Source organism: Diabrotica virgifera, chromosome 5 (assembly GCF_917563875.1).
Source record: "Diabrotica virgifera virgifera chromosome 5, PGI_DIABVI_V3a".
NCBI lineage: Eukaryota > Metazoa > Arthropoda > Insecta > Coleoptera > Chrysomelidae > Diabrotica > Diabrotica virgifera.
In genome coordinates this window covers 7,555,195-7,569,798 of record NC_065447.1, presented here as the reverse complement: position 1 = coordinate 7,569,798, position 14,604 = coordinate 7,555,195, and the positions used below count along the sequence as shown (strand labels likewise).

The window sequence follows — 14,604 nt, the reverse complement described above, 5'->3', positions numbered from 1 at the left end:
TTGACAGTTCTCTTACGTCAAAAATTTTGACCTACGTAATAACGTTTTTGTAGTAAAAATACTATAGTTTACTTGGAACGTACACAAACATTTGGGGGGTTTAAAGGAACAAAACCCCCATAAAATTTTTATGTAAACATATTAAAAAAGAAGCCCTAACTCGATAAAAACTGCCTTATCGAAAAAATAATAAGAGGCAAAAAAGTTTTAAAAATATCGAATTTAACTAATGGTACCACAATAATAATTTAATTGGAACGTACATAAAAGTTTGGGGGGTATAATGGAACAAAACCCCCATAAAATTTTTATGGGCTGCACAAATTTCACTATAATTTCTTTTTAAATTGTTTATGTCATAAGAATGCCGCATGTCCCTTTTCATTAAAAAATATCTAATAGTTTTCGATATATCGGAAAAAATTGATTTTCATTTTCTAACTTCAAAGGGCTCTAACTTTTTGTGTGCATATTTGTACTAAGGTAAGTTAGGTTCAATTGAACTATTTTTGGTCCCAGAATATGTGATTTAATTTATGACCTGTATTTTTGTTACACCCTGTATATCTGTCTCAAAAACCTCTTATAAGACAGTACAGAACACTGATAGTCCCCATTCTCATATATGAATCAGAGGCATGGACCGTACCCAAAACAAGTGAATTCTCTCTATCAGACTACACAAGATATTTGGAGCGGTTTGTGAAAACAGAATATGAAGGCATAGATATAACTTTAAACTGTCTGCAGTGGGTAAGACATGTACAGCACCATGGAAGTTATAGAACAATTATTGAAAAAACATTTTAAGCTTTGGTAAATGATTCTATGTTAATTTTTGACCAAGATATGGAACTTCTAATAAAGAGCTCCAAGACACTCGGTCAGCTCATAGCAAATGCAGGTGAGCGTAAGAAAGTTTATAGCTTCATTTTGTTCAAATCTCTTGTAAACAAATTAAATTTGTTGATTGTTTCAAAAGAAACCATTTTCTTTTTGGTAAAATGAAATATCTCTAAAATTGTGATATACAATAATTTAAACAACTAAATTGTTATAACAAACGCTACAAAAAAGAAATGTCAAGATACCGAGGGGATACAAAAGTGCATACTCAAACCCCCCTCGGCTCCTAGATAAGTTAAAAGTGTATATTATGTTTCAAAATTAAAATATGGATTATTTTGTCATTTAAACTATTCTTTTTGAAGTTATACTTCTTTGCGATCGAGGGTGAAATTTCATAATTGCCTGGCGCATGCGCAGACAGACAGTATGTAGTTCGTTGCTAATCTTTCAAATTATGTATGTATCAGCACAAATAAGCCATTAAAATAATATATTAGTGTTTTTATAGTAAATGTATTATTTATTATAATTTTTGTGTCCTTGGATTTGTCTTCCTCGGGCGTAAAATAATAAAATATCTATTTTTATATTTCACTTGTCACCGTGATGTGTAATTATGTACATATCCGAAACGTCAATAACATGCGGCTTGATAGCCTGGTTGGTAGAGAATTGGACCAGAGATCGAGAGATCGCGGGTTCAAATCCCGGACGATTCATATATTCTTTTTTTATTTTTTTATTTTTGGTATTGTTAAGTTTTGGTAAAATGTTAATTTTTGGTATTGTAACTGTTAAATACGCCTTTCATTGAAATTATATAATAAGAAGTATAACTTCTTACGTGCGTACAAAGTACACACACACACACATTCTTTTTTTTTTTCTGCAGAATCAATGTTAGAAAAACTCCAATGCGATTTTAATATACATTTTAAAGATTAAAAACGTCCGTAGGTAGAGTAAAAAATGTTTTTATCGTCATTTCTAATAAACAAATATCTAAGTCAAGCTAAGACATAAATGAACTTTAGACACAACTAAACGTTAGTTGTAAACATAAATTTAATAAATTATCAGTATTATTTCAAGCTCTAAACGACCTTTTATCAATAAAAACAGTGCACTATCAAAGAACAATTAATTTCAACGATCGTCAATCCAGTTTTAGTTTATATGTTTTAGTTTCAGTATGTTTTCTACACAATAACAAAGTACACATAAAACAATCAATTTTTTTGATAAAAAACAAAAATTTGTGTTTTAAAAAATTTGAAAGTCGCACCAAAATCATTTACAGTTATCTTTTTTATCGGCATCATCTCGCGCAACTGACCTCCACATGACATTGACAATTTTTAAGAATATTTTGAATCCAGCGGCGGTGAGAGGTTCATTTTCATCAGTAAAAATGGCACTAAACAAACTCGCAATCGATGCAATTGATCTCGCAAACAAAAGAGTTCTGATGAGGTAATTATACAGTATAAAAGTTTTGATGTTTTAGGTTTTCAAATTTTGACAATTACTATTTTTCGAGTTCGTAGAGGTTAGGTTCTTCATTTTTTTCACATATGAAATGTTTTATTTCTTTACAGGCAACGATTAATTTAAACAATAGCAAATGGTTAAACAAATAGATCATTTTTGTTAATTCTGTCGCTATTTTTTGTAAATATTACATTCTTGTTTTTACTGAAATTTTAAATAGAAAAGATCTGTTTTAGTTTCTAGTTGTATAATCTTTAACAAGATAGGTAGATATATTTATAATACGTTTTTCAGAGTGGACTTCAATGTCCCCTTAAAAGATGGTGCCATAACTAACAACCAAAGAATCGTAGCAGCTTTAGATACCATCAAGTATGCCCTGGATAAACAAGCGAAAAGTGTAGTTCTTATGTCTCACTTGGGAAGACCAGATGGCAGTCCCAATCCAAAATACACCTTAAAGCCTGTTGCTGGAGAACTGGAAAAATTACTGAGCAGGTAGGTATTGATATTTTTATTTAAGTCGAAGAGAAATTTAATTTGTATATTGTCCCTAGGCCAATCCAGTTCTTACCTGATTGTGTTGGTTCCGAAGTTGAAAAGGAGTGTGCTGATCCCAAGCCTGGTTCTGTTATTTTGTTAGAAAACTTGAGATACCACATTGAAGAAGAAGGTCAGTAAATTGTGTAAAAAGTTGATGAGTTTCAGAGTATCTTCTTATGTATTTTGACCCGCTGAATTCGTACACTAACAAATATAAATAATTTTTACAAAATGCAATTTGTTCCTAAAAAGAACCTACAAAATGATGTTTGGTAAAGCTTGATACAATAATTAGAACTGGAGATATTGCAAAAACATTGCCAAATTATGACATTTAGGTGATTTTTCACTTGTACTTTGGCTGGATTTTAAATAAAATAATTTGCTAATAGCTCATATTTAGGGGAAAACTACCAGCTTCAAATTAAAACCTTAATTTATAGGTAATCGAAATATAATTTATAACAAAGTTATAACAATTGAGGGAGTCAGACGTAAAAGTGGTTTTAAGTACAGTTTTGATAGTTCTGAGATAATTTGGTTCGAAGTTATTTAAGATTTATAAATTCTAGGAGCAGTGCCGGTTTATCCACTGGGCGCTTGGGGCGGGCCCCATACCTTTTAGTTATAAAAAATAAAATCGCTAAATAATCTACATATTTTCCGAAAATAATCTCATACACAGATACGCTAATACACTGCAAACACCTATGCTCTCTTCACATCTATACACAGTGGCGTAGCCTAGCCCCATAGGGACCCCGTGGTTATGGCCGGGCGCTTTTCCAAAAACTACAGAAAGTTGTCAGATTTAGCCATGTCTCAAATTATATCCAAAATAATCACTTAAAAGGAGTTTTTTAGTTTCTGAGACAATTGTTTCCCTAACTGCAGTACCTTCCAAGTAAACTAATAATTCCATTTTGAATTGTGGGACTTAAATAGTAATTGATCTCACTTTTGGGCTTACAATAAGTTATTTTAAAATAGGATTATAATTTGATATTAAACGAAAGACAAAAATAGATATACATAAATCTAATTTATAGATAAAGAATAGATTATACTCGAAAATGCCAATACTCAAACAATAGGTACACACCATTTCAAATACTGCAATTTGGCATTATACAGTGGCCACACACAGCCAACGGTAAATGGACAATTAGCTAAACAAAGAAACTCTGTTATAAAAGCGAGCGGCTGCAGATAGATATTATACCTACATAATACAATAAATATCATTTATAATATATATAGATACAAAATACATTACACGAAAATGTCAACACCCAAACAATACATACTACTGTTTCAAAACGACCGAATAGTGAATCAGGGGTTTTTTTCGGAACAAAAAAAAATACATTACACGAAAATGCCAACACCCAAACAATACATACTACTGTTTCAAAACGACCGAATAGTGAGTCAGGTGTTTTTTTCGGTTTAAATAGTTAATGTATAGTCTGTGTTTACAGTATAGTTTACATTACAAGATAGTGTTTACACTATAGTTTTTCTTGTATAGGTTACAAGAATTATTATTAGGATCGATATAATAGGGCGTTAAGTCTTAATGCGAAAGTGACTAAATTAATTGCTAAACAAATTGAGAGGTAAGAAGTAATATTTTATTTTATTTTTATTACGTTGATACCCTTACTGATTTCTTTCTTTCTCCCCTTCCTTTTACCCTATCAGGGTGTCGGATTTGGGCTCGCTATTTTAATTTCCATTGATTTGTATTGTGCAGTAGAAGTCTTTCATTGACCACACGTCTAAGAGTATTGAAGTGCTACTTCTGGTCCGTTTTGTTCTATGGATGTGAAACTTGGACAACAAAAGTGAAGAATCTCAACAAATTAGAAGCGTTCGATTTGTGGTGTTACCGTCGCATACTCAGACAGCACACCTATCCAACGAACGTGTGCTGGAGACCATGCACAAAGAGCGAGAATTGATCAACGTCATCAAAATGAGAAAGGTTCATTACTTCGGTTATATAATATCGCTTACGCCGGTTGATCATTCAGGGCAAAATCGAACGAAAACGCTGGGTTGGAAGAAAACAATTGTCCTGGTTGCGTAACATTAGACAATAGTCGAGGAATTGTTTCATATAGCTGCCGACCGAGAAACATTTCATCAGCTTGTTAATACGACGATAGCCGACGCTTGAAATCAAGCACGACACACAAAGAAGAAGATTTTAATTTCCATTCAGCCATATTTTCCATTCTTTCCTGTTTTCTGCCATTATTTTCAATTCCACGAGTGATTTTTCTTTAATTTTTTCCGCATCTGCTACCAGCTATATCCATTTTTATCTTGTTCTGTGCCTCTTTTTGTTTTTACGATGTTCTTTGCTTCGTAGACTTTTCTTGTAATTCTTTTGTCTTTTGACTATATGTACTTTAGCATGTTTATATTAGGTTATCCTATTTCAAATAAAGTATTATAGTAATTCTGGTGGGCTGCATCCTCATCCAATGCCCATACCAGTTCATTTATCTCTTTGTTAGTTTATTCATTATTGGTTCTTGGTTGGCCATTCTCCTAATAGTCTCGTTGCTTAATCTATCCCATTTTGTCTTTACAACTATCCTTTTTAAATGTCTCATCTCCATTGCATTTATCCTGCTCTTATGTTTGTACAGAATTGTTCAGTTTTCACTTGCATAGAGCACAGTCGTTATCACTATTGTGTTATATATTTTTATGTCTCTTTGTCCCAGTATTAGGGCTAACGCATAGTATAACTTGTTACTTGTTTGATTTCTTTGCTCTATTTATTATTTCATTTGCATAGTTAATGCATCTGTTTTCTTGTTAAAAAACTGACAACGAATAGCAATGAAGGGGGCCCCTAAACCTCCAGCGCCCAGGGCCTGAAGTTAGGTTAAACCGGCACTGTCTAGGAGTCATTAAACTAAAATATGTCTAGTGTACAATGTTCTATAAAATGATAAAAATAAAGGGTTTATTATTACTCTTAATATATCTTTTCTTTTTTTTAATTATTTAAAAATGTTCTTGAATCAGTACATGGTGTTGATAAATGTTAATGGTAAAACAGTTCAAGTGCAGGTGTTAACTATTACTATCATTTTTATCCCAGCTGTTATCTACAGTGTAACTACATGCACATTGCATAATACTTCATTAGTCTTCAAAATTCGGCACAAATTTAATATTTATTTACTTGAAATTAATCCTGTATTAACATGTGTTTTTCCAGAATACTAAAAATAGTTTTGTGGTAAAATATTTCAAGCACCTTAAACCCATTTACTACTACTTGATTTTACATAATACTACAAATCGTAGCGGTAAACAAAGTCAAGATAGCCATGATGATCGTTAACGTCCGGAACGGATAGGCATTTTAAGAAGAAGACTACAAATAGTTTTGTGGTAAAACGGTTCAAGCGTACATAAACTCGTTTACTACCAATGCAAACTGCAATTGTTTTCATTAAATTAAATGTGATGAAAATAATAGGCGACTGTATGGCGAAATGTGCTTGAATCCTTTTACCACGAAGTTATAATACCATTTAAATATGCAAATCTGTACTTCGAGCATTTGTTTAGCAAAGCGCACTTAAACCCTTATACTTTTAACGCCCTCAATTACAAATGAAAATTTTTTGATTATAGAAGACATATAATTTGTTTATAAGGTTTTTAGCTATTAAAACTTTAGAATATGGGAAAGCAAATTACATAGTTGTATTGTACAATCCAAGGCAAAGAATTTTATGTATATCTAAATGCATTTTTAATGCCATAAAGCAGTTTTAAAGTGAGTGCACCATTACTCATTAAACACGTAGAACCATGAGAATATAGGGAACTCCATAAATTTCAGTGTAATTTGATTTTTCACTAAAATTATGTTTCCGACACAAAAGCAAGTTTGTAATTCAAATTCACCAGGTCAAAATACATACAAATACACTCAGAAAAACTGTGGAATTTAATAGGCCGCAAAACAGTCCTGGCTTGTGGACTAATAATGTGTATGTTGATAAGTGTTTGTCATATGACTAAAGTTAAGATTCTGATCCATCTTAACTTTTCTGAAATTTTTTTTAATCTCAACCAATTGTTAACAATTTATCTCAATCAATTGTGGACATTTAAATATTCAGACAAATCACTGAATAAAATAATATGTTGATTTTGTTTGTATGTAAAATTGCTTACTTAACACATTATTTCATATCAGTTTTGTTCAAGGATCTCATATAATTTGTTCAATAAATCCTTACAAAAATGTATAAAAAAAAACAAATTATTTGAGGTGTCAAATGTTAAAAACAAAAGCAAACAAATATTAAAAACAAATTCAACATATTTTAATACTGAAAATTAGCATGAAGAAGTTAATAATTGAAAAACAAAGATTCAAGTGTAATCAGTGAAAAGTACTTTAAAAGAAATAATGGTTATTATTTTTAAATTTGTTGCTTGTGAAACATTTTTTTTATTATTTTTCATTATCTGGTAAAACTACTAATTTTATTGATATCATATCTTTTTCTGATAGTCAAGATGTATTAATTCATGATTTTCCTTATATTCCTTAGGGAAGGGTGTAGATGCCAGTGGTAACAAAGTTAAAGCAGATCCTGCCAAAGTCAAAGCTTTTAGAGAAAGTCTTCGTAAATTGGGAGATGTATACGTTAATGATGCATTCGGTACTGCACACAGAGCCCATTCGTCAATGATGGGAGAAGGATTTGACAAGAGAGCTTCAGGATTTTTGCTTAAAAAGGAACTGCAGTATTTCGCTAAGGCTTTGGATAACCCCGAAAGGTAAGAGACATAAAATAGGTTAAAGTTATAAAATATAAAAGTCTTACATACTGTGTTCATAAAAAATAAGCAGTACATCAAACAAAAAAAATATTTTAGATCATGAAATATAAGTCTACTTACCATTTTAAATGTAGAAAATCTTTAATGATACATTATTTTTCAATTAGTGAGATAATTATCTAATGAGGATACTAATCTATTTCAGATTGAATTTAGCAAAAGTTGAATATAACAAGAGATATTACTTTTTTATTTTAAAACATGCAAAATATTGGTATATTATTGGTTTTTTTACCTGGAAGCTGCCTATTCTACACAAGTAATACTGCAATCAGTAGGCTTATTGTAAATCCTTCATTAATTATAATATAAGTCCTCAGGATTTCGGACAAAATGCATGGTTATAACAGCAAATATACTAAGATTTAAATTAGAGCTGAAGTGTCAGATAATAGCACAAGTGACTGAGTTCAAATATCTAGGCATGCCACTATCTAGCTACAAAAAGCTCAAAACAGAAGTTGAAGATCAAGTGAATAGAGCAGGTTGCCTTGAAACAATATGACGAAATAAAAATATAGGAAAAGAAATGAAAGGCAGAATATACAAAACAGTTATCAGACCAATAATGACATAAGTGACAGATTCACGACCTGACAGAGTGAACAAAAATAACGCTAGAAACAGCAGATATGAACCCTTAAAAAATCAATGGTAAGACACCATGGGACAGTGCTAGAAGTACAGATATAAGACAGAGATGCAAGGTGGAGAACATTAATAGCTAGGTAAGAAACTGAAGAGTAGAATGAAACCACCACATAAGCTGAATGGCAACAAATAGAGTAGTAAGGACAGCGAGAGACGGTTCCCCAATAAGAAGGAGATCAGTAGAAAGACCAAGAAAACAATGGAGTGACAACTTACTGGAGGCATATTGGATGAACAGACATACCCATCTACAAAAAAAAAGAAGAAGAAAAAGAAGGATTTCGGCATACTGCATATAAATTCTGGTATATTCCAGGCTCCTGTATTACAGATATCAAACTCTCTCATAATAACTTAATTTCTTTGAAACTGCTTTTCTGTTCTGAAGGTTTACCTTATAGTCCAGGGCGCATCTGTTTTGAGAGGTGACTCAAATTTTTTTGCAGAAATTGCTTGAAAATAACTAAAATAATAATATTTGAGTTATCCTCCCACTCAAAATGGTCCGGAACATTGTTGAAATAATCAAAATGTCAAAATAAGAAGGAAACATTCGATTTTTTTATTGGTTTTTTGATTATAACTTTAAAACTGTTCATTTTTGAGAAAAGTTGTCCTGACATAAAAGTTGTGTAATTAAATTTCCTACAATATACAATTGGTTAAAAATTTAAAAAATAGTCACCCTTGTTGCAAAATAGCAATAATTGCGAAAAAACCATACAAAAACAAGTATTCGCATTTTACGTTTTTAGATAGATAGATAGATAGATATTTATTCATTTAAATAGGTTACCCTAATATACAATCAATGTAGAGAATAGATATTACAAATAATTTACAAAATCGAATATAACTAAGCAACATCAAAAGAAATTGAAACAAACTTTAAATAAATTTTACAACATATAATACCATACAATATCCACCCATAAAATTAACATAATAAAGTATTACATCACTTGTTTCTAATATACAGCTTAAGTTTGGTTTTTCAACCATTTATGCTACACTTAGGACCTTCATATTTGACCCAGAAAAACTTAATGATATAGTAAAACAACACTGTAGATTTCATTAATATTGGTTTAATAGATTTTGCAAAATAAATTTTGCAATCCAGCTTTCGCAAAAAAAATTCATTTCTTTAAAATGTTACAGGACTGAAAATAAAGCAGATAGCAAAATGATTTTTTTTGCTTATAGAAGTGTACTGTACCTTTCATTTACAATTTGCAAAATTAAAATCGATTAATTACCACGGCGTCAGGAAATTTTTAAATAAACATAAATTTTTGGTGCTGCGCGCAGGACAGCGGTGTTCGATTCACACAAGTTAATTTCCATCAAAATTTCTTTCAATCTTTATCTAATATATTATTTTCTTACTCTATATTTTGTTGTATTTTAATATTTTAATTCCACAAAAATAAACTAATTTTATTATTGTTTGTGAAATATTGTTTAAACAATTTCATATGTTTAAAAATAATACACTTTTATTCTCTAAGTTAAAATATATGAACAAAGAAAGTTTTTGCTAAAAAAAGTGTTATTTCAAAGGATAGAGTATGTGTTTTTATTTTGCAATAAACAAATTTATTTATTTAAGTATATCGAAATGTAATAAAAATTAAAATATATCAATCATTATCAAAGATCATTGGAATGACCAATCAGAGCAAACTATCCGCTGTCCTGCGCGTAGCACCAATAATTAATGGTTATTTAAAAAAATTCCTGACGTCGTGGTAGTTAATTGATTGTTGTTTTGCAAATTGCAAATGAAAGGTACAGTACACTTTATAAGCAAAAAAAAAATCAACTTGCTATCTGCTTTATTTTCAGTCCTGTAACATTTTGAAAAAATGATTTTTTTTTGCGAAAGCTGGATTGCAAAATTTATTTTGCAAAATCTATTGAACCGATCTTAATGAAATTTACAGTATTGTTTTACTGTATCATAAAGTTTTTCTGGGTGAAATATGAAGGTCCTAAGTGCTAAGTCCTAAGTCCTAAGCATAAATGGTTGAAAAACGTAAAATGCGAATACTTGTTTTTGTATGGTTTTTTCGCAATTATTGCTATTTTGCAACGAGGGTAACTATTTTTTTAATTTTTAACCAATTCTAAATTGTAGGAAATTTAATTACGCAACTTTTATGTCAGTACAACTTTTCTCGGAAATGAATACTTTTAAAGTTATAATCAAAAAACAAAGAAAAAAATCGAATTTTTCTCATTTTTTGACATTTTGATTATTTAAACAATGTTCCGGACCTTTTTGAGAGAGAGGATAACTCAAATATTATTATTTGAGTTATTTTCAAGATGCGCCCTGGTCTATTAGGAGTCTGCTTGAATCATTGAGATGAGACCTATTTGAGGCAGAGACAGAGTCTGTAATAGTGTTCACTTATCTGCTCATTCTTTTGACATTTCCGTTTATGGATTTAGAAGAATGACCCATTTTTGAGTCCTCGTCTAGGGGTCTAGGTCTTTTTAACTCGTGTCCATTTTATTTCCACGTGTTAAGTCATAATACCTTAGGTCACATTTTCCAGCTCTCTAAGTTTCTTTACTGCTTGTTTTAGAAGATACAACTCTATAAATGCAAATAAACAGCAAACACACATTATATTTACACTTTCTTTGCAGGCCCTTCTTGGCAATTTTGGGGGGTGCTAAAGTAGCAGATAAAATCCAGCTGATTGAAAATCTGTTAGACAAAGTAAACGAGATGATTATTGGTGGTGGTATGGCATACACATTCCTTAAAGAGAGCCAAGGCATGAAGGTAAGAATCTGTTTTATCTTTAAAAAATACTACTTGTTTATTATAAAAAACTTTATAATTATATTTGAAGCAAAATACAACACTACTTGTAAATTTAATTTAATCTTCACTAATTGCTGAAAAAACGGTTAACACGTTCAATGCCAATAACGCGCTGGCGCGTCGATACATGACTTTAGCTAGGTGCCGACGACGCTCTCGCGCGTTCAGACTTTCATCGATTATTATCTTGGATTATTTCACTGGCGCTACAACAGGGCTTTTTATATTTTAAAGGCAGGTAACTAGAGGTATCAATTCTCTAATTTTGTTCTTGGTTTTTCGATTTACGACTTTTTGTCCCGATAGGATGTGTATATCTGTTGGCTTTGTATTAAGTGTAAATATCAGTAATAGCACATATAATTCTGCAAATGCTTATTAATTTATCGGATTACTAACCGTGTAAAAATTAAACATTCCCAGATTTCGGTATTTCCCCTATTTTCTAGAGTCGCTAATCGTAAAGCTTGGTAATACCCGGATAATTTCGGGGTTTCCCCTAAATGTTATTTGAGTTCTTTAGTTCTTTTACATCTCCTTTGGTTATTTTATATTTGAATGGCATAGGGTAAGCATACGGAAGTGCAAAAATGAATAACACTGACGATATTTTACAAAGTGGCTCAAATTCAAATAAAAAAATAAAATTAGATATGAAAAAAAAATTAACAGAGGAAGAACTTTTGAGATTATTAGAAACAAGCGATGAAGAATTTAGTGACTTTCTTGATTCAGACAGTGAATATTTACCAGAATCTGAGGATGAAATTGAAAATACTTTACCTACAGCACTTATTGAGGATACGGAAGATACGGTATGTTACAAAATTAAATGCAAATATTAACTTTTTATTAAAACATATTATTTAATTGTAGCCTAATCTACTCGTTGATGTTGATGAAAGCGATAAATGGAAAGAAAATTTTGATGGTATGAAAAATTTTCCTTTTTTAAAACACCAAGAGTTACTAGTAGAAGTTTCCGATAATAATCCAGTTGACTTTTTTCGGATGCTACTTACAGATGAATGTTTGCAGCAAGTATGTGATGAGACAAACAGGTATGCCGAGCACATTTTCTTATCTAATGCAGGGGCGACACATTCTAGGATTTTCGATTGGAAAATTTTGGGTCATATTTCGTTGCCTAGGATTGAGGATTATTGGAAAAAGAAAGATCCTCTTTTTGCTAATGCAATTTTTTCCACTTTTATGGGCCGGAACAGATTTATGGTCATCATAATGCGATGTTTGCATTTTAATAATAATCCAGAAGAGGGAGAACAAGTACCTGAAGACAGAATTTATAAAATTAGACCGATGATAAACTTTTTCAATAAGAGAATGGAAGAAGTTTATTATCCTGATCGTAATTTGAGCTTAGATGAGTCAATGGTATTACACAGAGGACGACTTAATTTTAGACAATACTTAAAAAACAAAAAACATAAATATGGGATTAAGTTGTATATGTTGACCGAACCAAATGGTCTAATTTTAAAATTTTTAGTTTATTCTGGAATGTTTGACGATTCAGGTGGAAAAGGACATGTTAATAAAGTGGTTTTGCACCTTTTAGAAGGGAAACTAAATGTAGGCCATTGCGTTTACATGGACAATTTTTACAACAGCTTTGATTTAGCTAAAAATTTACTTGAATTTTCCACTTACTGCACAGGAACTCTTAGAATTGACCGTAAAAATAATCCGGCAGAAGTAAGGCAAGAAAAACTTGCTAAAAGTGCAACAATTGCCCGTTGCCGAAAAGGGGTATTAGTTGGCAAATGGAAGGATAAAAGGGACGTTTACTATATAACAACAGAATGTCAAAACACTTTACAAGAAGTTACAACAAGAAGAGGTCAACATGTAATAAAACCAGAGCCTATTATCAGATATAATAAAAATATGTCTGGTATTGACCGGCAAGACCAGATGCTTGCCTATTATCCGAGTCAACGAAAAACTGTACGATGGCCAACAAAAATATTTATACATGTTATACAGATGATGGCTATAAATGCCCACATACTATACAACAAGTACTCTGGAAAAAAGATTGGTCTTTACGAATTTCGTTTACAACTCGTTAGATCCCTTTTAAAAGTTATTAATTCTGAAGCCAAACTTGTTCCAAAAGATCATTCAGTAACAAAACGAGAGGTAAAGGATGTAAAGGGAAAAGTTATGAGAAAACGCTGTAAAACTTGCAGTCAACAAAATATTCGTAAAGATACAATTTACGAATGCAAAGCCTGTCCCGATACCCCTGGATTTTGTCTGGATTGCTGTCAAATATCCCACAAAGTTTAATGTTGTTTTATTTACTTATAATTTATGTTATTTTGTATTTCTTGTTTTGTTTTGTATTAGTAAATAAATGTTCCTACTGATTTTTATCAATATTATTTACAAAACGCACCAGCGCGTCGAACGGCGTATGTATACAAATACTAGAGTCGAGCGCCACTGACGCTCTGGCGCGTTCACCACCAACCCCTCTTGTATATATGTGCATTTAGTTTAAAAATACTTACTTTATTCGGACTTTTCCAGAAACTAATAAATAAACGTCTTTGTATCAAAAACAGTAAGCGGCTCCTGGTGAAAGCCTACCCAGAATGGACCGGCAGTTAACGTGTTAAATAATTATTTTCCTCTAAGGGTACATTACCAAATATTTCGGGGCCATGGTACTGTTTCCATGTTTCCTTCCATAGTATTAGTGGACTTCATTTGTTCTGCATGTTTTGGTTAGGTTAGCGGAACTGCTGAGTCATACGAAGACGTTTTAAAAGATAAACACGATCTGGTTATTTATTACCAATATTATAACCCTGCAAACCAATATATACCATATTTTTCTAAAACAAATTGTTTTTTAATTCCTAATTTAAACTTGTTTATCTGTATGTCAGCAGTCTGTCTAACCGTCTAAGGGAGCATCCATAAACTACGTCGTAAAAAATTTGAACTTTTTAATACCCTTCCCCCCGGTATGATTCGTCGTTTAGAGACGAGCCCCCCCTGGCGACGTAGTCGTTGCAACTCACGACCCCCCTTTCATTGATTTAGAAAAAATCAATATTATTTCTGTTTTTTTTTTTAAATCAAATATGAGGGGGTAGGCGTAAAATCTTGGTCCAATGCTATTTAAATGCATTAATTTTTTTCGAATCCTAAGAAAACTAATAAATATATTTGAAAAATTTAAACGAAGAATAAAAGATTACATTATTAGCGAGGGTTGAAAGTCGCTTAGAATAAACAAAAGGTTTCTTTTGAATGAAATATTTGAAATGAAAAATCAGACAAAATTTTCTCTTTTTTTTTCACCCCTGTAA

General features: G+C 31.4%; 2 protein-coding genes across 2 annotated transcripts in view; both read left to right on the top strand.

Moving 5' to 3' along the window:
- Positions 1–1,969: 1,969 nt before the first annotated feature.
- Positions 1,970–14,604, top strand: part of LOC114339105 (probable phosphoglycerate kinase) — a 59,155-nt gene continuing 46,520 nt past the window's right edge. Inside the window, exons 1-5 of the mRNA XM_028289771.2 lie at positions 1,970–2,322; positions 2,635–2,838; positions 2,898–3,013; positions 7,479–7,707; positions 11,080–11,218. Coding sequence (XP_028145572.1) covers positions 2,192–2,322; positions 2,635–2,838; positions 2,898–3,013; positions 7,479–7,707; positions 11,080–11,218 — 819 coding nt within the window. The 5' untranslated portion in view covers positions 1,970–2,191. The remainder of the gene's footprint in view (positions 2,323–2,634; positions 2,839–2,897; positions 3,014–7,478; positions 7,708–11,079; positions 11,219–14,604) is intronic.
- LOC126884920 (piggyBac transposable element-derived protein 4-like) lies at positions 11,328–13,654 on the top strand. The gene is made up of 2 exons (XM_050651257.1): positions 11,328–12,075; positions 12,137–13,654. The coding sequence occupies exons 1-2, from the start codon at positions 11,851–11,853 to the stop codon at positions 13,571–13,573; spliced, it is 1,662 nt and encodes a 553-aa protein (XP_050507214.1). The 5' UTR covers positions 11,328–11,850; the 3' UTR covers positions 13,574–13,654.

Coding starts and splice junctions, on each gene's coding strand:
- LOC126884920 (XM_050651257.1), top strand. CDS start 11,851: ATGAATAACACTGACGATATTTTACAAAGTGGCTCAAATTCAAATAAA. Junction 12,076..12,136: donor TTGAGGATACGGAAGATACG/GTATGTTACAAA, acceptor ATTTAATTGTAG/CCTAATCTACTCGTTGATGT.